General features: G+C 41.4%; 4 protein-coding genes across 7 annotated transcripts; 2 read left to right on the top strand and 2 right to left on the bottom strand.

The window, feature by feature from the left end:
• Positions 1 to 1,465: 1,465 nt before the first annotated feature.
• On the top strand, positions 1,466 to 4,286 carry LOC118393114 (5'-AMP-activated protein kinase subunit beta-1-like). 2 transcript variants are annotated; one of them, XM_035785441.2, is made up of 8 exons: positions 1,466 to 1,629; positions 2,491 to 2,676; positions 2,836 to 3,005; positions 3,135 to 3,228; positions 3,310 to 3,424; positions 3,588 to 3,721; positions 3,849 to 3,917; positions 4,114 to 4,286. In XM_035785441.2, the coding sequence occupies exons 2-8, from the start codon at positions 2,515 to 2,517 to the stop codon at positions 4,189 to 4,191; spliced, it is 822 nt and encodes a 273-aa protein (XP_035641334.1). In that variant the 5' UTR covers positions 1,466 to 1,629; positions 2,491 to 2,514; the 3' UTR covers positions 4,192 to 4,286. The 2 variants fall into 2 exon arrangements, with proteins under 2 accessions (XP_035641334.1, XP_035641335.1); XM_035785442.2 differs by having other exon boundaries at positions 1,475 to 1,629; positions 2,496 to 2,676.
• Positions 4,287 to 9,259: 4,973 nt separating this feature from the next.
• On the bottom strand, positions 9,260 to 10,462 carry LOC118393126 (phospholipase A2, minor isoenzyme-like). The gene is made up of 4 exons (XM_035785463.2): positions 10,299 to 10,462; positions 9,946 to 10,102; positions 9,732 to 9,859; positions 9,260 to 9,540 (listed from the first exon to the last, which is right to left on the bottom strand). Exons 1-4 carry the CDS (start codon positions 10,330 to 10,332, stop codon positions 9,416 to 9,418), a joined length of 444 nt encoding a protein of 147 aa, XP_035641356.1. The 5' UTR covers positions 10,333 to 10,462; the 3' UTR covers positions 9,260 to 9,415.
• Positions 10,463 to 11,188: 726 nt separating this feature from the next.
• Positions 11,189 to 12,792, top strand: pla2g1b (phospholipase A2, group IB (pancreas)). Its single transcript, XM_035785462.2, has 4 exons — positions 11,189 to 11,352; positions 11,729 to 11,885; positions 12,100 to 12,233; positions 12,473 to 12,792. The coding sequence occupies exons 1-4, from the start codon at positions 11,304 to 11,306 to the stop codon at positions 12,586 to 12,588; spliced, it is 456 nt and encodes a 151-aa protein (XP_035641355.1). The 5' UTR covers positions 11,189 to 11,303; the 3' UTR covers positions 12,589 to 12,792.
• Positions 12,757 to 23,751, bottom strand: LOC118393117 (C-type lectin domain family 4 member E-like). 3 transcript variants are annotated; one of them, XM_035785449.2, is made up of 8 exons: positions 23,720 to 23,751; positions 21,388 to 21,471; positions 19,884 to 19,967; positions 19,642 to 19,737; positions 14,109 to 14,162; positions 13,903 to 14,042; positions 13,704 to 13,819; positions 12,757 to 13,127 (listed from the first exon to the last, which is right to left on the bottom strand). In XM_035785449.2, exons 2-8 carry the CDS (start codon positions 21,467 to 21,469, stop codon positions 12,971 to 12,973), a joined length of 729 nt encoding a protein of 242 aa, XP_035641342.1. In that variant the 5' UTR covers positions 21,470 to 21,471; positions 23,720 to 23,751; the 3' UTR covers positions 12,757 to 12,970. The 3 variants fall into 3 exon arrangements, with proteins under 3 accessions (XP_035641342.1, XP_035641341.1, XP_052317376.1); XM_035785448.2 differs by lacking the exon at positions 23,720 to 23,751 and adding an exon at positions 22,090 to 22,147; XM_052461416.1 differs by lacking the exons at positions 19,642 to 19,737; positions 23,720 to 23,751 and having other exon boundaries at positions 21,388 to 21,692.
• Between the last annotated feature and the right edge of the window lies 1 nt (position 23,752).

Genomic DNA, 23,752 nt, shown 5'->3' with positions numbered 1-23,752 from the left:
GGGTTCGGGTCAGTCTGATTCTCTGTGCTCTGAGTCAGAGGGGGACCAGCTTCAGGTAGGCTATACCTTCAAAAACTGTTGAAAAGTACATATCTCCCATTTATGACACTGCACTAATCCATCAAATCTTCTCAAGTAAAGAGTAACCTGTGTGTTTTCTTGTTTAAGTCTCTGTCTCCTACCCTGTTCCCTTTAACTCTGCTCTTGTTCTCCATGACCTAGGGGTTCTACCCAACTCCCAGAAACTAATAGTTTATCGAATCCCATTGTGACGTAGAGGGGGACACTATTTGGCCGGGGGACATTATTTGGCATGACAGTACCTGCCGCCACTTTGGCATGACAGGTCCCCAAAGTGGCGGCAGGTACTTTCTGGATCGAATCCCCAAGCTGACAAGGTAAAAATCTGTCATTCTGCCCCTGAACAAGGCAGTTAACCCACTGTTCCCTGGTAGGCTGTTATTGTAAATAAGAATTTGTTCTTAACTGACTTGCCTCGTTTAATAAAAGTACAAATAAAATAAAAATATTTATATTAAAACAAATATTAATAATAATTTTTAAAAAGACACATAGAATCACCAGAATCACAAGGAATCATTCAGGAAATCTGTTCCCAAGTATTCACACAAATAAAAAAAGAGAATGTGATCATTTATCAATGTAATCCAGGTATGAAATTATTGTTATTTTCAAATTCAATCTCTTTTTCGGTTTAGTTGTCGTCAATTTGCAGTGTACAAATTATTATAATTATTTTACAACGTTTCTCAAAGTCTGTTCAAGAACCTACATAAAGTTTTGGAAAAACGTGTAGTTCAGCACAAACCGCAACGTAGCAAAAGTTCAAGCGACACAACCCACCTGGGTCCGGTTTCCCAAAATAATTTTAATGAGGCAATCTGTAGTTTCCTACATTAATTTTTTTACTTGATTCTTGAAGAATGCCTCGTGAGCTTTGTATAACTGTCATACCACATCAGAACCCAACATATACGCTTGTTTTATTCCAATATTGGTAAACAAAGTACATGTAACTAACACTATATAGCCTCAAAACATGGTTAAAACTATAATTGTGATATCATGGATGGTCGCTCCTTGCATCCATAGCTCTGTCTATGAATTTGAGAGTTGTTACATTTCTCCAGTCCCATTCCTTGGCTTTTTACCGAAACAGGAGCAAATTCACGTGTTGTTGTTTCAGATGCTGATTGCCACTTTAAGGCTAAATTCATAATTAGAACCATAGGATAAAATTATATGGTTCTAAAATTAATTTAGGCTTAAGATGCTTTTGCGAAACCGGGCCCTGAACGTTTCCTTTTTTAAACCTAGGAATCCATCATGGCCATTCCTAAAATTTGCTCCAGCTTCACAGTAGTGTTTTCTGTTGTGACATAGAAAAGGTTACACTGGTTTTTGAAATTGTACTGTACTCAATGGTCTGAAAAATCATTCCGAGACAGGCGTGACTTCGAATGCGAAAAAACAGGAAGAGGTGTGTGCTCGTGCAGCCTACAGTCTGTCTTTGGGTTAGGTTACAATTTACCCGTTCAGGGGAAAATGGCGATAGGAAATACAATAGCGTAGATTCCCAGTATTATAATTTCCAGAAATTAAACGAAGGTAAGAAAAGTGAAAACAATTAGGCCTACTTCAATGTTACTTTGGCATGGATCTTCCGGATGTGATGTGTTTTTAAGTTTGAGTAGCGAGGCAGTTTTTGCTATAGGTGGTATATATAGTAGGTCATATGGTTTTTGCTGATGCACGGCAACCTAATGTCAGTGTGTGTCTGCGCCAGTGTTTGTTTTTGCGAGCAAGTTTGTGTTGGGGGTAGGGGTATTGGTCATGTCAGGAGACGGCGATATTTTATCAAATGCTTACATTTTGGTCTTGGCCATTTCTCAATTAATTACAATAGGCTTTGGTGGAGGATTCGCCAGCTGATTCGATCCTGCTTATTTACATCCTGTGTAAATTAAGGCACGGTGTAGCCTGTGCGAGATATGGCTTGGAAACATAGGCCCCTACTTCAATCAGGGATGAGTAATGGGTTTCGAATCGTCCCATTATCCCAACTGTTACACCGATTAGATTGAATGACGGATAGTTTTTAAGTAAACTGCCGTTTTTGTCCTAGTGATAAATTCTGAGCACAACCCATTTCTCATCCCTGGATTGAGGTATGTTTTCCGAGCCATATTTGACGTCGGCACTGTGCACGTGCCTTAATATACACAGGAACGCTGCTGTCCCACCCTGGTGCAAGCGTGTCTGTTCAACAAGGGAATGCTCAGATTGGCTAAATGATCAACCAGGCCAGCTTCTGAAAATATTTTCTGTCATGTAAATGTCAGATATTAGAAGATATATTCATATTACGTTATGTCAATGTTCCTTGTGTATATATCAGGGCTGATGTGTACTATATGAACAGTATTATTGTTTTTGATCATTTTTTCATACTTGTGTGTTGATGATCAGTGCAGTGGTTGTTGCTGAGTCAGAATGGGAAACAACAGCAGCAGTGGTGAGCGGGCCAGTGCAGGTCAGGGTGAGAGGCCCTATCAGCGTGAGGATGGACAAGGTGCCAAGGATGGAGCACGGCCCAAGATTATCATGGACAGCACAGATGATGCTGACCTGTTTAACACCCGAGAGGCTAAAAATGTACAGAAATATAGATAGTGAAGTCTAAAGGGGTTTATTAATTCAGATTTACATAGAAGTATTTACAAGGTTGCCTGTAGGGCAGGCTAAACCCAACATTTTTTTTTCTGTGGGCCTCAATGTGTAGTGATGATGTTAATGTGAGTCCAATTGTGCCAGGCTCCTCAGGAGATCCAGGAGTTTCTAGCCTGGCAAAGGGACCTTGAGAGTGACAGTAAATGTCCCAGTCAGGCCAAGCCCACTGTGTTCCGTTGGACAGGCGCTGGCAAAGAGATCTTTGTGTCTGGATCATTCAACAACTGGGCCACCAAGATTCCCCTCAACAAAAGGTGAGCAGGTTTGTGGAAAACCTGAACAAAGCACTTTAATTTGGCAAAATGTGAATAGTTGATACGGATTGAAATTGAATGATGTTTCCTATTCAATATTCTTTGTATTGTGTTATTTTTCTGACCAAGCCAGAACAACTTTGCAGCGGTTGTGGACTTGCCTGAGGGAGAGCACCAGTATAAATTCTGTGTAGATGGACAGTGGACCCTCGACCCGACAGGGGTGAGTACAAACCCTCTGTCGGGATGATATAATACCATTCCCTCTGTGTTCAGTCTTTCAACTGTATTTCATCCTTCACAGGCTGTGTTGACGACCAAAACTGGCACGGTCAATAATGTCATTCAGGTGAAGAGGACTGACTTTGAGGTGTTTGATGCCCTCATGATTGATTCTCAGGAATGTGCAGACATGTCAGGTACTGATGCTTGATTACCATCATAATTTATGTGTTTTACCAATAACAACTCCATTTAGTGTTGAAGGCCATTTAATTTCTGATGGTAAATTAATTAACGTGCCTAATTTCACCTGGTGGTTTACTGCACATTGAATCATAGTATGTGTCCCTGTGATTTCAGACCTCTCGAGTTCCCCTCCGGGACCCTACCAGCAGGACCCATACATAACCAAGACGAGCGACAAGCTCAAGAACCCCCCCATTCTGCCACCACACTTGCTGCAAGTCCTACTCAATAAGGACACTGGCGTGTCTGTGAGTGATGGTTCAGAGGCTGAAGAACACCTTCATTGGGAGTCATGATTATGGAAATATGTTTTTATTTTCTCTGATTGATGTCAATTTCTTAGTGCTAATAGTTTGTTTTCTATATCTTGAACAGTGTGACCCAGCCCTTCTTCCAGAGCCCAACCATGTGATGCTCAACCACCTCTATGCCCTCTCCATCAAGGTAAATCATTGCTGCTCTCAACTCATTTGTTTCCTCACTAGACCCGACACCTCAGCAGAGATGGGGTCAATTACATTTCCTGTTGTCTGTTGAATTTGACATAGAATAGCGCAATTCAAATCTTGTGTTAAATAGACCTCAACTCTGCATCTCAAGACATTCCTGCCTGATCCGTGTCTATTTTATTTTCTTTCAGGATGGGGTGATGGTTCTTAGCGCAACCCACCGCTACAAAAAGAAGTATGTGACCACACTTCTGTACAAGCCGATCTAATCATGCCATCATGTGCTTCCTGCCTAGAAACGTTTCAAATCTATTCTTGTATAATTCTGTTTTTTATATCGATGATTAAACTTCTCTCTATCTCAGATGATTTGTAAATAATATGACCACTTGACCTTTTAAGAGTTAAAATGTTCAGATATCTTCATATTAGCGCATGGAAAAAGACCTGCGTTTGCCAAACAGACGCTTATCATGCTAGTTAATGGAAAAGTATCATTGTGTAATGGTGAGACAAAACCAGCTGCTACAACACTACACCAGAAAGTGGAGATAACCATATAAATACACAAACCAAGGTGGACAAAAAGTTATTGGATTCAGTCCAGAAATGACCTTGTTAGACTGCTTTTGCATATTGATTCTTGGTCTAACACCTTTTGATCTCACTTCCACTCGTACACTCCAATAACTATATTACAGTGCATTCGGAAAGGATTCAGACCCCTTGACTTTTTCAATATTTTGTTTTTCGAAAATGGATTAAATAGTTTTTCCCCACTCGTCAAGCTACAGATTACCCCGTAATGACAAAGCAAAAACAGATTTTTAGAAACTTTAGCAATGTATAAAAAAAGAATAACGGATATCACATTTACATAAGTATTTGATTTGATTTTGATTTTTGTATTCAGAAACTTTACTCAGTGCTTTTTTTTTTAACCTTTGGCAGCAATTACAGCCTCAAATCAAATGTTAATAGTCACATGCGCCGACTACAACAGGTGTAGTAGATCTTACAGTGAAATTGTCACTTACAAGCCCCTAACCAACAATGCATTTTAAAAATATGAATAAGAAATAAAAGTAACAAGTAGTTAAAGAGCAGCAGTAAAATAACGAGACTATATCTGTCGGCGCCGACAGAGATGGCCGCTTCGTATTCCTAGGAAACTATGCAGTATTTTGTTTTTTTACATGTTATTTCTTACATTGGTACCCCAGGTAATCTTAGGTTTTATTACATACAGTTGGGAGGAACTACTGGATATAAGAGCAACGTCAACTCACCATCATTACGACCAGGAATACGACTTTCCCGAAGCGGATCCTCTGTTTTGCCCACCACCCAGGACAATGGATCGGATCCCAGCCAGTGAACCAAACCAATGTCGCCGTAAAAGGGGCAGACAAAGCGGTCTTCTGGTCAGGCTCCGGAGACGGGTACATCGCGCACCATTCCCGAGCATACTACTCGCCAATGTCCAATCTCCTGACAAATAGGTTGATGAAATCCGAGCAAGGGTAGCATTCCAGAGAGAATACCCCCAAGCAGACACATCGATGGCCCTGAACAAACTTTATTTCACTCTATGTAAACTGGAAACCACATATCCTGAGGCAGCATTCATTGTAGCTGGGGATTTTAACAAGGCTAATCTGAAAATAAGACTCCCTGAATTCTATCAGCATATCGATTGTGCTACCAGGGCTGGTAAAACCCTGGATCATTGTTATTCTAACTTCCACGATGCATATAAGTTGAGTCTATAGACAGAGACTAAAACAGGAAGCTCCCGCGCTCAGGTCTGTTCAACGCTGGTCCGACCAATCTGATTCCACGCTTCAAGATTGCTTCGATCACGTGGACTGGGATATGTTCCGCATTGCGTCAAACAACAACATTGACGAATACGCTGATTTGGTGAGCGAGTTTATTAGCAAGTGCATCGGTGATGTTGTATCCACAGCAACTACTAAAACCTAACCAAACCAGAAACTGTGGATTGGTGGCAGCATTTGCGCGAAACTGAAAGCGCAAACCACTGCTTTTAACCAGGGCAAAGTCGCAATTCAATGGCTCAGACACAAGAGGTATGTGGCAGGGTCTACAGTCAATCACGGATTACAAAAAGAAAACCAGCCCCGTCGCGGACCAGGATGTCTTGCTCCCAGACAGACTAAACAACTTCTTAGCTCGCTTTGAGGACAATACAGTGCCACTGACACGGCCCGCTACCAAAACCTACGGACTCTCCTTCACTGCAGCCTACGTGAGTGAAACATTTAAATGTGTTGACCCTCGCAGGGCTGCAGGCCCAGATGGCATCCCCAGCCGTGTCCTCAGAGCATGTGCAGACCAGCTGGCTGGTGTGTTTACGGACATATTCAATCAATCCTTATCCCAGTCTGCTGTTCACACATGCTTCAAGAGGGCCACCATTGTTCCTGTTACCAAGAAAGCTAAGGTAACTGAGCTAAACGACTACCGCCCCTTAGCACTCACTTCTGTCATCATGAAGTGCTTTGAGAGACTAGTCAAGGACCATATCACCTCCACCCTACCTGACACCCTAGACCCACTCCAATTTGCTTACCGCCCCAACAGGTCCACAGATGACGCAATCGGAACCACACTGCACACTGCCCTAACCCATCTGGACAAGAGGAATACCTATGTGAGAATGCTATTCATCGACTACAGCTCAGCATTTAATACCATAGTACCCTCCAAACTCGTCATCAAGCTCGAGACTCTGGGTCTCGACCCCGCCCTGTGCAACTGGGTACTGGACTTCCTGACGGGCTGCCCCCAGGTGGTGAGGGTAGGTAACAACATCTCCACCCCGCTGATCCTCAACTCTGGGGCCCCACAAGGGTGCGTTCTGAGCCCTCTCCTGTACTCCCTGTTCACCCACGACTGCATGGCCATGCACGCATCCAACTCAATCATCAAGTTTGCAGACGACACTACAGTGGTAGGCTTGATTACCAACAACGAGATGGCCTACAGGGAGGAGGTGAGGGCCCTCGGAGTGTGGTGTCAGGAAAATAATCTCACACTAAACGTCAACAAAACAAAGGAGATGATCGTGGACTTCAGGAAACAGCAGAGGGAGCACCCCCCCTATCCACATCGACGGGACAGTAGTGGAGAGGGTAGTAAGTTTTCAGTTCCTCGGTTTACACATCACGGACAAACTGAATTGGTCCACCCACACAGAGAGCGTGGTGAGGAAGGCGCAGTAGCGCCTCTTCAACCTCAGGAGGCTGAAGAAATTTGGCTTGTCACCAAAAGCACTCAAACTTTTACAAATGCACAATTGAGAACATCCTGTCGGGCTGTATCACCGCCTGGTACGGCAACTGCTCTGCCCACAACCGTAAGGCTCTCCAGAGGGTAGTGAGGTCTGCACAACACATCACCGGGGGCAAACTACCTGCCCTCCAGGACACCTACACCACCCGATGTCACAGGAAGGCCATAAAGATCATCAAGGACATCAACCACCCAAACCACTGCCTGTTCACCCCGCTATCATCCAGAAGGCGAGGTCAGTACAGGTGCATCAATGCAGGGACCGAGAGACTGAAATACAGCTTCTATCTCAAGGCCATCAGACTGTTAAACAGCCACCACTAACATTGAGTGGCTGCTGCCAACATACTGACTCAACTCCAGCCACTTTAATAATGGAAATTGATGTATAAATTTATCACTAGCCACTTTAAACAATGCCACTTAATATGTTTACATACCCTATATTACTCATCTCGTATGTATATAGTGTACTCAGTACCATCTACTGCATCTTGCCAATGCTGTTCTGTACCATCACTCATTCATATATCTTTATGTACATATTCTTCATCCCTTTACACTTCCGTGTATAAGGTAGTTATTGTGAAATTATTAGGTTAGATTACTCGTTGGTTATTACTGCATTGACAGAACTAGAAGCTCAAGCATTTCACTACACTCACATTAACATCTGCTAACTATGTGTATGTGACAAATACATTTTGATTTGATTTGGTGGTCTGCTTGAAACGTGGGTATTACAGACGAGGTCAGGGAGAGGTTGAAAATGTCAGTGAAGAAACTTGCCAGTTCAAGGGTTTGCCTTTATTTTTACTATTTTCTACATCAAACCTATGAAATAAAGCATATGAAATCATGTGGTAACCGAAAAAGAGTTAAATACATCAAAATAGATTTTATGTTTGAGATTCTTTAAAGTAGCCACCTTTTGCCTTGATGACAGTTGGCGTTCTCTCAACCAGCTTCTTAAGGTAGTCAACTGGAATGCATTTCAATTAACAGGTGTGCCTTTAGTTCATTTTTGGAATTTCTTTCCTTAATGCATTTAATGCTACCTTGTGTTTTGACAAGGTAGGGGTGCTATACAGAAGATATCCCTATTTGGTAAAAGACCAAGTCCATATTGAGGCAAGAACAGTTCAAATAGGCAAAGAGAAAAGACAGTCCATCATTACTTGAAGACATGAGGGTCAGTCAATACGGAAAATTTCAAGAACTTTGAAAGTTTCTTCAAGTGCCGTCACAAAAACCATCAGGCGCTATGATGAAACTGGCTCTCATGAGAACTGCCACAGGACAGGAAGACCCAGAGTTACCTCTGCTGCAGAGGATAAGTTCATTAGAGTTAACTGCACCTCAGATTGCAGCCAAAATAAATGTTTCACAGAGTTCAAGTAACAGACACATCTCAACAACAACTGTTCAGAGGAGACTGCATGAATCATGACTAGATGCTAAATTGAAATGTGCTATCGTAAATGTTAGCAACACCTCCGCCTTTGCAGGATGCACGGGGGAATATGGTCACTAGTGTAACCAGGAGGTGAGGCCTCATTTAACACAGTAAATTCATCAGGCTTAAGCCATGTTTCAGTCAGGCCAATCACATCAAGATTATGATCAGTGATTAGGTCATTGACTATAATTGCCTTTGAAGTAAGGGATCTAACATTAAGTAGCCCTATTTTGAGATGTGAGGTATCACGATCTCTTTCAATAATGACAGGAATGGAGGTCTTTATCCTAGTGAGATTGCTAAGAGATTACATTTGCAAACATTTCTAAAAACCTGTTTTTGCTTTGTCATAATAAGGTATTGTGTGTGTAGATTGAGGATTTTACATTTTTTTTTATCTGTTTTAGAATAAGACTGTAAAGTAACAAAATGTGGAAAAAGTCAAGGGGTCTGAATTCTTTCTGAATGCACTGTATACAGGTATTCTCCAGTTATTACTTACACAGAATTCTATGTGTTCAATACAAATACAGAACTAACAAACACATAACTCAAAAGAATGCCATTCAATCATTTAATAGGTCAACAGTTTAATTGGCACAGTAAATTCCATTCCAGCAAACATGACACACATCCATGAAACAGGATTCATAAACATTCAGTGAATCTACAGTAGTTTCAGATGTTTGTACTGCTTCCAGAGGATTTGTCTTGGCTCAGGTGATACAGTGGGTTTTGGGGTCCAGGTTATTGTTCTCAGGGTTGTAGGTGGACTGGGCGAAGCAGTTGGCAGCGACTCGGTCACACTCGCACACTGAGGCCTGGCACACATCGTTGGAAGCTGAGGCGTGAGCAAACAGGTTTAGGCTCATGATAAACATTAGTTGCAGTTATAATCAGAAAGCTGAAACCTTACCTTTACTTCAAAACATCATTGCATCTGACAATATTATAGAGCTTGGGCAGATTGTATAGTTTATTGAAAATGTATGTCCACAAATTATTTTATTATTTCTACAATTCAGTTGTTACCTGAACAGGAGACCTGCCCATTCGTGCAAGAGAATATGTACACCTTGATATAAGGGATGTCAATGATGGGACGGCACTCTGGAAGATGCCTGCTCGCTCGGTAGCAGAGGTCGTGGACCTCACAACACCTGAGAGAAGAAAGTAATGAGTTTTCTGAGATGCACAGAAACACCTGGTCATGATGTCCAACACAAGTGGAATTAAATCTAGTTACCTATCCAGGTCATCCTTGGGAGTCCCAGTCCCCCCCAAGCCACACCAACAGCCATAGTTATTGTACATGAAGGGGTTGACATCAGGCTGGGTGCACGTGATCATTCTGCCAAATTGCCACAGAGCCTGGGGCTGCAGTGAACCATGGGCTGCGTATGCTGGCAGAGGAGGGAGGTGAAGCTATCAGTCACACTACTGTACATATTCCTGACATTGAGGTTCCAAATAAGAGTTACAGAGGGCACACATGAGTATTATTCTATCTGAAATCATCTCAGACCGTATGTATATTCTTAGGCACGTGAAAAAGTGGACAACAAGCTTCGGATCAATATTGAAATGTGACAGGCTTACCGGTCAGCAGCAACAGGAGAGATTTTGGATGCATGACAGAGGAAGCATTGAGGGTATACACCAACCTTACCACCTCTTATATTAGATGAAGGGAGGTCAAGGAGAACAAGTGCTAAAATGGGAGGTAAACTGGGAGGGGTTGTGTCATACAGCCAAGAATATGAATGATATCTCAGCTAAAATGCTTTCCTCAGGTTCTAAACTTGTTTACCCAATATTGCTACTGCTATCATGGATACAAATTCAAAACAGAAACATGAGATATGACACGTAATGGAAAACATGGGTTGAATGTGATTTCCACATGACACTAAAATGTCAGGATCTGTTATGCTATTGGGGGCTGCTGAGTAATACCAGCCTCGGGTCTATAAAGTAGAGTTTAAGTAATTCAAACCCTAACTGAAATATTGGCTATTGGATGTTTTATGGCTGGATTAAATAAATATTTAAATTCTCTATGGTATATCCAGTCAAATTAGACTGATTTATGTCATTGTTCTTATTTTTTATTGCTTTCTTAAAGCAATCATTGTTAGGGTTGAAATACCAGCATTGTCCTCTATCATATCAATTGCTAATACTCTGAAAGGTACATTTAGCATTTCCCCTGAAGTTCTTCCAAAGTACATTCCAGCAGACAGCTGTGTAAATAACAAAACAGATGCTTAAATTCTCACACATTTCCATTACACAACTCCAGTCAAGCCTTGTACAATAACCTAATGAGTCTCCTGTATTTCTGCATATTGCTCTTGAAAAATATTTTTAATCACTGAGATTAACCTGGTTAAATTAAGGTTAAATAAATAAAACATGTAACCGGTATTGAAATGTGATTCAATACACCTTTATCACTATACACGTGTTTATTAAAATATGTCTGTGCAGTCTACTGTGCACTGTGTATCTCACCCTATCTAATCATCAAAAGCCTGCCCCTAAAGGCCATGATTCTATATATATCAGTAGCGTTCCAGATCAGTGACACTCTTCATCACCAAAATGAGGTCTTCTCACACTCTGCTGCTGTTAGCCTTCTGTCTGCCAGTCTGTAAGTATTTTTAATTACACTGTATTTTAAGACAGAGCTTTGATGCTGTCTATGCTTTTTAATAACAGAGCAGTGTACAGTCATCCTGTCATAGCTTTCTTTGCAGAAAATATTCCTTTAGTCAAGTCAGTGTGTACTGCAAAATATTTTACTCACAGCTGGTAGTGCAAAATACATTTACATTAAGCAATAAGGGCTCACCGGTCACGTTGCCCAGTTGTGAATGTGACGTTGCCCAGTTCAACCATGATGCCGTATGGTTCCATTTGAGTGATTCACTAGTTTTTATTTGTTCCTGAAATAAAAATGGTAATGTCCGGTGTAGATATTTGAATGTGCTCTGTCTGTCTGAGACGTGGCCTCTCGTGTGTTTCAGTGCTGGCGGTGCATGAACCCAACCCATGGGCACTATGGCAGTTCAGAGGGATGATCGTCTGTGTTAACCCTAGCAGCTGGCCTGTGCTGGACTACGCTGACTACGGCTGCTACTGTGGGAAGGGCGGCTCAGGCACACCTGTGGATGATCTGGACAGGTACGCAGTCATGGAGGGGAAGATGGGGTCAGGGATAGTGAACACGGCAAGAATCTGAGAAGAGGATTAATTTGAACCTGGAGGTTGTGTACACGGTGCAGGTGGATGGCGGGAGTTATACAGTGTGTTTGGGGGGGGGGGCTATATACATTACCTTTAACAGGAAGTCAGTAACTATATTTGTATTGAAACAGATGCCCTCTGTGTGTTCCAGATGCTGTCAAGTTCATGACTACTGCTACTCTGATTCCATGCAGCACGAGGATTGCTGGGGCATCTTTGACAACCCTTACACTGAAATATATAGCTACCAGTGTGACAGAGCCTCTAAGACTGTCACCTGCAAAGGCGAGTGTGATCAGCATAACTACAGGATTAAAAAACAGTCCCTTTGTCAAAATATAACTTTTATTCTGCAACAGCACCCTCTTTAGGGTGGTCTAGTCCTCTGCATCTTTTAAATTGGAGAAGCTCTATTTTCCTTCCCCCTTGAAAACCATTTACCATTACCCCATCTTTCTCTCTCGATTTTCCCTCTTCTTCCCCTCCCGCCTCCTTATTTTTTCTTCTGTCTCTCTCTCATACAGAAAACAACAATCCGTGTGAGATGTTTATCTGCGAGTGTGACAGACAAGCAGCCATGTGCTTTGACAAGGCGGGGTACAACCCAGAGCATGAGCACCTTCCCGGTGAGCACTGCTAGTATGGTAATGCACGGGGAACCAGGACATAACCTGCAGTGGCCCACCTTCTCTTGAAATCAATAACAGCTGTTATGATCCAATATGTGCCTTTGTATTGGTTATTGCTATTCATATACACCCACAGATAGAGTGGAAAAGACCTCCAAGAAAGCTATTAAATTCTGACATACCAAGGTTTAATTAAACTTTATTCTGTGAATAAGCTCACGTTATACACTGTGTGTTTTTTATGCTCAATACCATAATTTGTGATTGTTGTACAGTCACTGAAAGAAATCCATCCTTTCTCCTGTATCTTGAGACTGTCATGTTTAATCAGTTGTGCAGCTCTGGCATAGCTTACAGCTCATGTGTCAATGGCAAGCATGGGTCTTCTGTTTCTCATTTCCCCTTTGACTCACAGATGTAATTGTACATTAGGTTGCAATCTGCATCATTCCAAAGCTTGCGTCGTCTGTGTGGACCGTTATGAAGCTGTCCACAGTCCTCTCCAATCACACCAACCTGCCAGTCGTCTGGCTGCCCTTTATCCCAGAAGCTGAGCAAAGACAGTAGAGGGAAGGATATTACATATTATAAACTGGGTGGTTCGAGCCCTGAATGCTGATTGGCTGACAGCCGTGGTATACCACGGGTATGCCAAAACATATATTTTTACTGCTCTGGTTAGGTTGGTAATCAGTTTATAATAGCAATAAGGCATCTCGGGGGTCTGTGGTATATGGACAAAATACCACAGCTAAGGGCTGTACCCAATCACTTTGCATTGCGTCGTACATAAGAACAGCCCTAAGCCGTGGTATATAATGGCCATATATCACACCCCCTTAGGCCTTATTGCTTAATTATAATGTCTGATGACTGTGTTTTTAGGATGTGATAGACAATATCCCTAGTCCAGAGGAGGCTGGTGGGGGGAGATATAGGAGGATGGGCTCATTGTAATTGGCTGGAATGGAATCAATGGAATGGAGTCAAACAAGTTTTTTTTCATGTGTTTGATGTGTGTGGTGTGTTTGGTACCATTCCATTGATTCCATTTCAGTCATTACACTGAGCCTGTCCTCCCACCAGCCTCCGCTGCCCTACTCTCATCATCCCAGTACTCCCTTACTGTGGAGTTGATTTGTAGTCAGTTCCATCCACCCAGGTCCAGTGGCCCTCTTGTGCTCTCTCCACAAGCCCAACCCAGTATCTCTTTTCTGCATCAATCACTTGAGAGATGTAGTCCTAAACAGCACAAATAAAGAACATTTAACATAGCCCACAGCTCTTGATATGAGACCAATACTACTTCACCTCCTTGGCCTTACCAGCTCATCCTCACTGTTAAGAACAAGCAGGTGTGCTCCCAGCTCAATACATTTTTCCTCTGCACTGTTCCAGTTGAGCTTCCTTTTTGATGCCAGGTAGCAGCTATCCTGGAAGGACCACCATTCTTCACTACAAGTTCCTGAGGAGGACACAATGTTTTGCACAATGGATAGGGATGGACTTCATCTACCAATAAGTCACTTACCTCTCACTGGAAGCTGGAATTCATCATAATAGTTATGGATGATAGTAGCTGGGTCTGAAAGGGACAAGAGTAAGATAATGAATGAAGGAAGGAGTGAGAGATTATGAACAAAGCATCTACAATGTTATCCACTGATATACAGTGCTTTCAGAAACTATTCAGACCCCCTGACCTTTTCCACATTTTTGTTACGTTACAGCCTTATTATAACATTTATCAAATAGTTTTTTCCCCCTCATCAATCTGACAAAGCAAAAATAGGTTTTTAGACAATTTTGCAAGTGTATTACAAATAAAAACAGATATCACATTTGCATAAGTATTCAGACCCTTTACTTGTTGAAGCACCTTTAGCAGCGATTACAGTCTTGAGTCTTCTTGGGTATGACGCTAAAAGCTTGGCACACCTGTTTCTCCCATTCTTCTCTGCAGATCCTCTCAGGCTCTGTCAGGTAGGTTCAAGTCTGGGCTGTGGCTGGGCCACTCATGGACATTCAGAGACTTGTCCCGAAGCCACTCCTGCGTTGTCTTGGCTGTGTCTTTAGGGTCATTGTCCTGTTGGAAGGTGAACCTTCACCCCAATCTGAGGTCTTGAGCAGGTTTTCATCAAGGATCTCTCTGTACTTTGCGACATTTTTTAAAACCTTTATTTAACTAGGAAAGTCAGTTAAAAACAAATTCTTATTTACAATGAAAGCCTATCGGAAAACAGTGGGCTGACTGCCTTGTTCAGGGGCAGAACAACTTATTTTTCCCTTGTAAGCTCGGGGATTCGATCCAGCAACCTTCCGGTTACTGGCCCAATGCTCTAACCACTAAGCTCCCTGCCGCCCCTCCATTCATCTTTGCCTCGATCCTGACTAGTCAAACAAAAAACATCCAGTCCACGGCAGTCCTGTGGGCGAAAACAGCTAGTTTATGAGAGGTTGAAGGAGAAGCTAACAGGCGGGCCACAAATATGCAAATAACGGCACAGTACAAGAGCGGTGTGCAGAATGGCATCTCAGAATTCACAACTCCTCGATCCTTATATTAGGTCCCACCGTTGACAGTGCACAGATTTGGGGAAGGGTACCAAAAAAAATCTGCAGCTTTGAAGGTCAACAAAGAACACATTTGCCTCCGTCATTCTTAAATGTAAGAAGTTTGGAACCACCAAGACTCTTCCTAGAGCTGTCCGCCTGGCCACTGAGCAATAGGGGGAGAAGGGCCTTGGTCAGAGAAGTGACCAAGAACCCGATGGTCACTCTGACAGAGCTTCTGAATTCCTCTGTGGAGATGGGAGAACCTTCCAGAAGGATTATCATCTCTGCAGCAATCCACCTGTAGAAAGGCCCATGGAGTTGGTGGAATCATTCCAAAAATTCATGGCCACTTGCTCAGCTGGGCCAGGGGCACTTTAATTAGGTCAAGTGGAAATGTCCGACAGATCTCAACTCATTAAAAGGAGGAAATCGCCATCGCCAGACCTCGCTGCTTTCTCTTCCTTAACTCTGTCCAATCCAGACATTCTGTGTGTCCATGAATCAACGTAAATCCACAGAATCTGTTACCTTTCATCTGAACTATCTGTTGCGATCGGGAGAGCGGGCCATCAGTTATTGTTTATAGTTATTAGCGTGGAGCGCGGCTTGGAGCACATGCTTCAAACCTATTGTGTTATGTCAATGGACAATGATCACGGCCTTACGGATCATCACAGCCCAATTATGCCATTGACATATGATTGAAATGTAACGAAATTACATGTACATATGAAGACAAACCTGAAAGGATGAAATATGAAACATCATTATTGTTTGCTGAACTGATCAATTCTGATATCAAACTGATGGAGATTATAGATTAAATAACCGATAACTGAATTATTTGTATTATTATTTTCATGATTATGATGAATACTTATGAGCCGAACTGACTCAATGACGATTCCTATTGACTTCTTATTGAACTGCATTGCTGAATTACCTAATTATGTTAATAATGAGAATGATTGTTATGATTTGATCTTTGTGATTATGAATTTGATTGGATACATGTTATTCTGTTTCCTTTGTTATGCAGCACAGACAAACTACCCAATAAATACCACTTTATGGTTAAAGGAATTCCTGCCTCAGTCTCATCCATTCCTCTGTCACCTGACCCATGACCACCTGTTCACCTTCACAGTCAGTCATTCTACCTGTCCAGCTACCTACACAGATTCCAATAATGTTTCATCACCAATCATGCCTTTATGGTAGAGTGGCCAGACGGAAGCCACTCCTCAGTAAAAGGCACATGAAGGCCCGCTTGGAATTCGCCAAAAGGCATCTAAATACTTTCAAACCATAAGAAACAAGATTCTCTGGTCTGATGAAACCAAGATTGAACTCTTTGGCCTGAATGCCAAGTGTCACGTCTGGAAGAAACCAGGCACTGCTCATCACCTGGCCAATACCATCCCTACGGTGAAGCATGGTGATGGCAGTATACTATGCAGATGTTTTTCTGTGGAAGGGACTGGGAAACTAATCAGGATCGAGGGAAAGATGAACAGAGCAAAGTACAGAGAGAACCTGCTCCAGAGTGCTCAGGACTTATGTAAATGTAATATTTTTTTTTCTTCTAAAAACCTGTTTTTGTTTTGTCATTATGGGGTATTGTGTGTAGTTTGATGAGGGAGAACAACTATTTAATCCATTTTAGAATAAGGCTGTAAAGTAGGACAGACAATTCAAAACCTAATTTCTTATTATTTATTTTTGGACTGTCTGTTTCGCCATTTATAAATGTGTTATTCAATGTGTTTCCATGGTCTACAGTAATAAAGGCCAAATTCAATATTTTATCAAATAATCTAAATTAAGTATATACAGCTGAAGTCGGAAGTACATACACTTAGGTTGGAGTTATTAAAACTCGTTTTTCAACCACTCCACAAATTTCATGTTAACAAACTATAGTTTTGGCAAGTCGGATAGGACATCTACTTTGTGCATGACACAAGTCATTTTTTCAACAATTGTTTACAGAGAGATTATTTCATTTATAATTCACTGTATCACAATTCCAGTGGATCAGAAGTTTACATACACTAAGTTGACTGTGCCTTTTTCAACAGCTTGGACAATTCCAGAAAATGATGTCATGGCTTTAGAGGCTTCTGATAGGCTAATTGACATCATTTGAGTCAATTGGAGGTGTACTTGTGGATGTATTTCAAGGCCTACCTTCAAACTCAGTGCCTCTTTTCTTGACATCTGGGAAAATCAAAGGAAATCAGCCAAGACCTCAAAAAAACAAATTGTAGACCTCCACAAGTCTGGTTCATCCTTGGGAGCAATTTCCAAACACCTGAAGATACCACGTTCATCTGTACAAACAATAGTACGCAAGTATTAACATCATGGGACCACGCAGCCGTCATACCACTCAGGAAGCAGACGCGTTCTGTCTCCAAGAGATGAACGTACTTTGGTGCGAAAAGTGCAAATCAATCCCAAAACAACAGCAAAGGACCTTGTGAAGATTCTGGAGGAAACAGGTTCAAAAGTGTCTATATCCACAGTAAAACGAGTCCTACATCGACATAACCTGAAAGGCCGCTCAGCAAGTAAGAAGCCACTGCTCCGAAACTGCCATAAAATAGCCAGACTACGGTTTGCAACTGCACATGGGGACAAAGATTGTACTTTTTTGAGAAATGTCCCCTAGTCTGATGAAACAGAAATATAACTATTTGGCCATGATGACCATTGTTATGTTTGGAGGAAAAGGGGGGATGCTTGCAAGCCAAATAACACCATCCCAACCGTGAAGCACGGGGGTGGCAGCATCATGTTGTGGGGGTGCTTTGCTGCAGGAGGGACTGGTGCATTTCACAAAATAGATGGAAGATTGAGGTAGGACAATTATGTGGATATATTGAAGCAACATCCCAAGACATCAGTCAGGAAGTTAAAGTTTGGTCGCAAATGGGTCTTCCAAATGAACAATGACCCCAACCATGCTTCCAAAGTTGTGGAAAAATGGCTTAAGGACAACAAAATCAAGGTATTGGAGTGGCCATCACAAAGCCCTGACCTCAATCCTATAGAACATTTGTGGGCAGAACTGAAAAAGTGTGTGTGAGCAAGGAGGCCTACAAACCTGACTCAGTTACACCAGCTCTGTCAGGAGGAATGGGCCAAAATTCACCCAACTTATTGTGGGAAGCTTGTGGAAGCCTACCCGAAACGTTTGATCCAAGTTAAACAATTTAAAGGCAAATACCTATTGACTGTATGTAAACTTCTGACCCACTGGGAATGTGATGAAAGAAATAAAACCTGAAATAAATTATTCTCTCTACTATTATTCTGACATTTCACATTCTTAAAACAAAGTGGTGATCCTAACTGACCTAAAAACAGATAATTTTTACGAGGATTAAATGTCAGGAATTGTGAAAAACTGAGATTAAATGTATTTGGCTAAGGTATGTGTAAACTTATGACTTCAACTGTATATACCTACAGGGCTCCTAAAATTCGCTATCTAAATTATCCACGGTATGACCATTTTTAAACAATTCCATATGTTAGCTTAGTACACACATTCCCCATGTACACATAGAAACAGGTCATGTCTGAAACAATGGGGCAATCTTTGATCTGGCTAATGAAGTTCTGAAATGTCATTTTTTCTTCCCACAAGTGATCATAATGCCATTCCATATGGTAGTGGTTGTTCTGACACTCCCTATGGAATAGTACATACAGTGAGCTTCATCATACCCTGTAAACATCCTAACCTCTTACCATTACAATAACAGGGGTTATTGATCTTTGTGCCTCTGTAACTTTCTTACTCACCATTATTCACGATTATCCATAATCATGGTAGCATCCACATTAATAAAGAACTGTTCCAAAACACTTTTTAGTCTTACTTATAATAAAAGTGACTCCAAAATGACACAATAAATTATTCTCCATTCAGTTCTTATTGGGCAAAACATATTCCGAAACAGAACCACAACCAAAACAAACTGCAAATGCATCAAGTTTGTAGTCAAAAGCGTGAATTTGTCCAAATACTTATGAATACTTCAAATGAGGGGACTAGATACATAAAGGGCTTTTATTTCTAAATGGTAAAACAAATATGTATGACAATACCCTCCGATACATTATAAGGGGAAATTCTGTACTGTCGCCTCATATGAAACATTTGATCTCAAATTATCTCACATCCAAAATACTGGGCGGCAGGGGAGCCTAGTAGTTAGAGCGTTGGACTAGTAACCGAAAGGTTGCAAGTTCAAACCCCCAAGCTGACAAGGTACAGATCTGTTGTTCTGCCCCTGAACAGGCAGTTAACCCACTGTTCCTAGGCTGTCATTGAAAATAAGAATTTGTTTCTAACTGACTTGCCTAGTTAAATAAAGGTAAAAAAATAAATTAATACAGGAGGGTAGTGTACATGTCTAATATAATATATAATCCTTCAACAAGGCTCTGAGGATTATTAGTCCTTTAGTAATAAAAGCCTTTAAACATCACTGTACCTGAACTGGAAGATGTGGCACAAGCACTTATCACAGTCTTGTTCAGGGACTCAAGGTAAAGATGAACATCAACTATCGCTTGGTTTAACTGAGAGACTTAGGAAAATGGAGGAAGGATTGATTGAAGAAAAAAAATATTCATATGAAATTATGAATTGGTAATAGAGAGTTTAACAATACAATTTGATTTGTCTTTTGGTCCTCTTGAATGATAAATGAACTGTACAATAAGCAAGCCTTACATTTAAGTCCAGTTATCAGCAGTAGTATCAACAGGAGAAGCACCAAGACACCATACAGGAGATGAACCACCCTGCTCTGCATACCTGAAATAATATACAGTGGAAAGAAAAAGTATGTGAACCCTTTAGAATTACCAGGATTTTTGCATAAATTGGTCATAACATTTTATCTGATCTTCCTCTAAGTACTGGTAGACAAACACAGTCTGCTTAAACAGTCTGCTTAAACTAACACACAAACAATTATAATTTTTCACGTCTTTAATGAACACACTGTGTAAACATTCACAGTGCAGGTTGGAAAAAGTACATGAACCCTTGGATTTAATAACAGGTTGACCCTCCTTTGGCTGCAACAACCTCAACCAAACATTTTCTGTAGTTGCGGATCAGACCTGCACAACGGTCAGGAGGAATTTTGGACCATTCCTCTTTACAAAACTGTATCAGTTCCACAATATTCTTGGGATGTCTGGTGTGAACCGCTCTCTTGAGGTCCTGCCACAGCATCTCAATCAAGTTGAGGTCAGGACTGACCAGAAGGTGTATTTTATTATGTTCAAGCCATTCTGTTGTTGATTTACTTCTGTCTTTTGGGTTGTTGTCCTGTTGCATCACGTAACTTCTGTTGAGCTTCAATTGGCTAACAGATAGCCATACAATCTCCTGCAAAATGTCTTGATAAACTTGGGAATTCATTTCTTCATCGATGATAGCAAGCTGTCCAGGCCCAGAGGCAGCAAAGCAGCCCCACCATAGTTTACAGTTGGGATGAGGTGTTGATGTTGGTGTGCTGTGCCTTTCTTCTCCACACATAGTGTTGTGTGTTCCTTCCTTCCAAACAACACAACTTTAGTTTAATCTGTCCAAATAATATTTTGCCAGTGGCACTGTGGAACATCCAGGTGCTCTTTTGCAAACTTCAGACGTGCAGCAATGGGGTTTTTTGGACAGCAGTGGCTTCTACCGTGGTGCTCGCCAATGAACACCATTCTTGTTTAGTGTTTTACGTATCGTAGACTCGTCAACAGAGATGTTACCATCTTCCAGAGATCTCTGTAAGTCTTTAGCTGACACTCTAGGATTCTTCTAAACCTCATTGATCATTCTGCACTGTGCTCTTAGTCATCTTTGCAGGACGGCCACTCCTAAAGAGATTAGCAAGAGTGCTGAAATTTCTCAATTTATAGACAATTTGTCTTACCGTGGACTGTCTTTTAGAGATACTTTTGTAACCCTTTCCAGCTTTATGCAAGGCAACAATTCTTAATCTTAGGTCTTCTGAAATCTCATTTGTTCGAGGCATGGTTCACATCAGGCAATGCTTTTTGTGAATAGCAAACTGAAATTTTGTGAGTGTTTTTTCATGAAGATCAGATAAAATGTTATGTGACGTTTATGCAGAAATCCAGGTAATTCCAAAGGATTCACATACTTTTTCTTGCCACAGTACATGGAATATGAAGGCACATTAACAGATATTGATTAAAATAGATGAGTTTACCTCTTTGTGGGATGATTTTCCTCCGACTGTGGTTACTTTCAATGTCAGATGTACCAAATTGATCATACTGAATGGAATCCATTTCTGGAGGAGAGATTTCAATTTTGAAAATGAACGGACGTCTTTAGTGCTTTTGTATTCTGACTCAGAATGAAACGTCACTCATCGCGTCCAGACATTTGTAATTTAGAGATAGAAAAGCTGGTAATCCGTAATGCATCTAAAGTTCAAATGTCCCAAATGAACCTGTGCTGTGGTAGTGAATTTATTTGTGCCAGGACAGTAAAGCAAATGAAGACAGTTAGGTGATAGGAGCTCTTATGTTTTAAGGTCATAGAGTAAATAGTTGAATATTAACCTCTCAATCAATAGTCTCTATGCTAACCTGCATCTCACAATCACATGAAATACAGACCCCATAATGATTGACTTCCCAATGTGGATTATTATGTGTCTAAATCTCAACACACAGACTAGAGGAAAGTAGAGAATGATGTATTTAGAAAAAATCTGATTAAGTTCAGATATGATTTGATTATTCAATAAAAGTCCAGGTTTGAAATGTAGTAGGCTACATACATATCATATCGTAAATGTTAAGGCTAAATCTGATGATGGTGAGAATGATTTTGCTGCCTACTACCAAACACAAACCCCCCAAAATCTTGGAACTCTGACACCCACTCTGCACTTATCCCTTACCTCACTCCTGTTATGTTCATGGAAATGTGAACACCTCTCAGCTGATCTATCAGTCTGTCCAGTCTTCTTCTGGTATTTGACCAAAAGTTCAAAGTTGTGTTTGTGTTTAGTCCTCCCACTGAGTTTGTTATATGTGATATTGAACAAAGAACACAAACAATTCTGAGAAGTAACCAATCCAAGCTTGATATAAAGAACAATATAGAAGATTTGATAGCATAGGCCTAGGCTATATAAGAAGTCAAGATTATTATGAACTCATTCAGACAGAGTAGAATTTACCATACGGTTCATACAATTGGGTCCATATTTGATGATTTAGTTTACTGTAGATGCTAAACTGAAGAATCTGGTACAATGTTGGTTAGGGTCATTTTCTCACATAGTCTCTGCGTAGAGCTATAGCTAGTGGGCTACTGTAAAAAAGTTTAGTTAAAATCTCACTTTTAGGCCTCCCGAGTGGCGCAGTGGTCTAAGGCACTGCATCACTACAGATCCTGGTTTGATCCCAGACTGTGTCGCAGCCGGCCGTGACCTTAAGACCCATGAGGCGGTACACAATTGGCCCATTGTTGTCTGGGATTGGGGAGGGTTTAGTGTACTGTGTTTCCTCCGACCCATTGGTGCCTCTGGCTTCCGCGTTAAGTGAGCATTGTGTCAAGAAACAGTGAGGCATGGCGGGGTCATGTCTGGGAGGAGGCACTGCTCTCGACCTTCGCCTCTCCCGAATCCGTACGGGAGTTGCAGTGATGGGACAAGACTGTAACTACCAATTGGAGATCACGAAAAAGGGGTAGAAATGTAATGATTAAAAAAATCTCTCTTTTAAAAGTTAATATATTCTGTTAACTCATACTCACATAATGTTGTTGACTTATCCTATTCTCCAGTCTAGGCTGCTGAGCAGAGGACGGCTCATAATAATGGCCAGAACAAAACTAATGGAATAGCATCAATACCATTCCATTCATTCCTGAGTGCTCCTGAATGGCGCAGCTGTCTAAGCCACTGCATTTCAGTGCAAGAGGCATTACTACAGTTCCTGGTTTAAATCCAGACCGTATCATATCTTACCGTGATTGGGAGTCCCATAGGGCGGCGAACAATTGGCCCAGCGCTGTCTGGGTTTGGCCGGGGTAGGCCGTCATTGTAAATAAGAATCTGTTCTTAACTGACTTGCCTAGTTAAATAAAGGTTACATTTTAAAATCCAATGTAAAAAATATTCTGCTTCAACCATTACCACAAACCCGTCCTCCCCGTCCACTTAAGGTGCCACCAACCTGCTGTGCTGTACTCGTATTTTTGGCCAAAGGGGGGACAGGACAGGCACAGGCACTTCAGAAACCCCACCTCAAACTTGCATTTCAAACAGGACATTTAAAAAAATGCTTACTATTTCCTGATGTCATCACCCTGAGGAGGAGGATGAGCGGGCCAATCAGCGGTCTACTTGCGTTCATATTTTTAATGACCGGTATAAGCCCACACCATTCCGATACAAAAAAGGGTTCATTTTTGCATACTTCATTGACATTTTTTGGAAAGAAAAGTATTTCACTCGTATTGTATTGTGTCATTGACATTTTTTGGAAAGAAAATTATTTCACTCGTATTGTATTGTGTTTTACCTCTCTTTTCAGATGACCGTTCTTAGGTGGCCT

This window comes from Oncorhynchus keta, chromosome 14, assembly GCF_023373465.1.
Source record: "Oncorhynchus keta strain PuntledgeMale-10-30-2019 chromosome 14, Oket_V2, whole genome shotgun sequence".
Taxonomy (NCBI): Eukaryota; Metazoa; Chordata; class Actinopteri; order Salmoniformes; family Salmonidae; genus Oncorhynchus; species Oncorhynchus keta.
Note: the sequence above shows the minus strand (reverse complement) of the source record. Positions and strands in the feature narration are given on the sequence as shown.

Bases quoted from the DNA above. Each gene is read 5' to 3' on its own strand.
- LOC118393126 (XM_035785463.2), bottom strand. From the start codon at position 10,332: ATGCATCCAAAATCTCTCCTGTTGCTGCTGACCG. The intron at 9,860-9,945 runs GTAACTAGATTT...TTCTTCTCTCAG, and splicing joins CCCAAGGATGACCTGGATAG to GTGTTGTGAGGTCCACGACC. The intron at 9,541-9,731 runs GTAACAACTGAA...CTCACGCCTCAG, and splicing joins TGGGCAGGTCTCCTGTTCAG to CTTCCAACGATGTGTGCCAG.
- LOC118393114 (XM_035785441.2), top strand. From the start codon at position 2,515: ATGGGAAACAACAGCAGCAGTGGTGAGCGGGCCAGTGCAGGTCAGGGT. The intron at 3,425-3,587 runs GTACTGATGCTT...CTGTGATTTCAG, and splicing joins GGAATGTGCAGACATGTCAG to ACCTCTCGAGTTCCCCTCCG. The intron at 3,722-3,848 runs GTGAGTGATGGT...TATCTTGAACAG, and splicing joins ATAAGGACACTGGCGTGTCT to TGTGACCCAGCCCTTCTTCC.
- pla2g1b (XM_035785462.2), top strand. From the start codon at position 11,304: ATGAGGTCTTCTCACACTCTGCTGCTGTTAGCCTTCTGTCTGCCAGTC. The intron at 11,353-11,728 runs GTAAGTATTTTT...CGTGTGTTTCAG, and splicing joins AGCCTTCTGTCTGCCAGTCT to TGCTGGCGGTGCATGAACCC. The intron at 12,234-12,472 runs GCGAGTGTGATC...TCTCTCATACAG, and splicing joins TAAGACTGTCACCTGCAAAG to AAAACAACAATCCGTGTGAG.
- LOC118393117 (XM_035785449.2), bottom strand. From the start codon at position 21,469: ATGGATTCCATTCAGTATGATCAATTTGGTACATCTGACATTGAAAGT. The intron at 14,043-14,108 runs GTAAGTGACTTA...TGTCCTCCTCAG, and splicing joins ATTCCAGCTTCCAGTGAGAG to GAACTTGTAGTGAAGAATGG. The intron at 13,820-13,902 runs GTAAGGCCAAGG...TGTGCTGTTTAG, and splicing joins TTAACAGTGAGGATGAGCTG to GACTACATCTCTCAAGTGAT.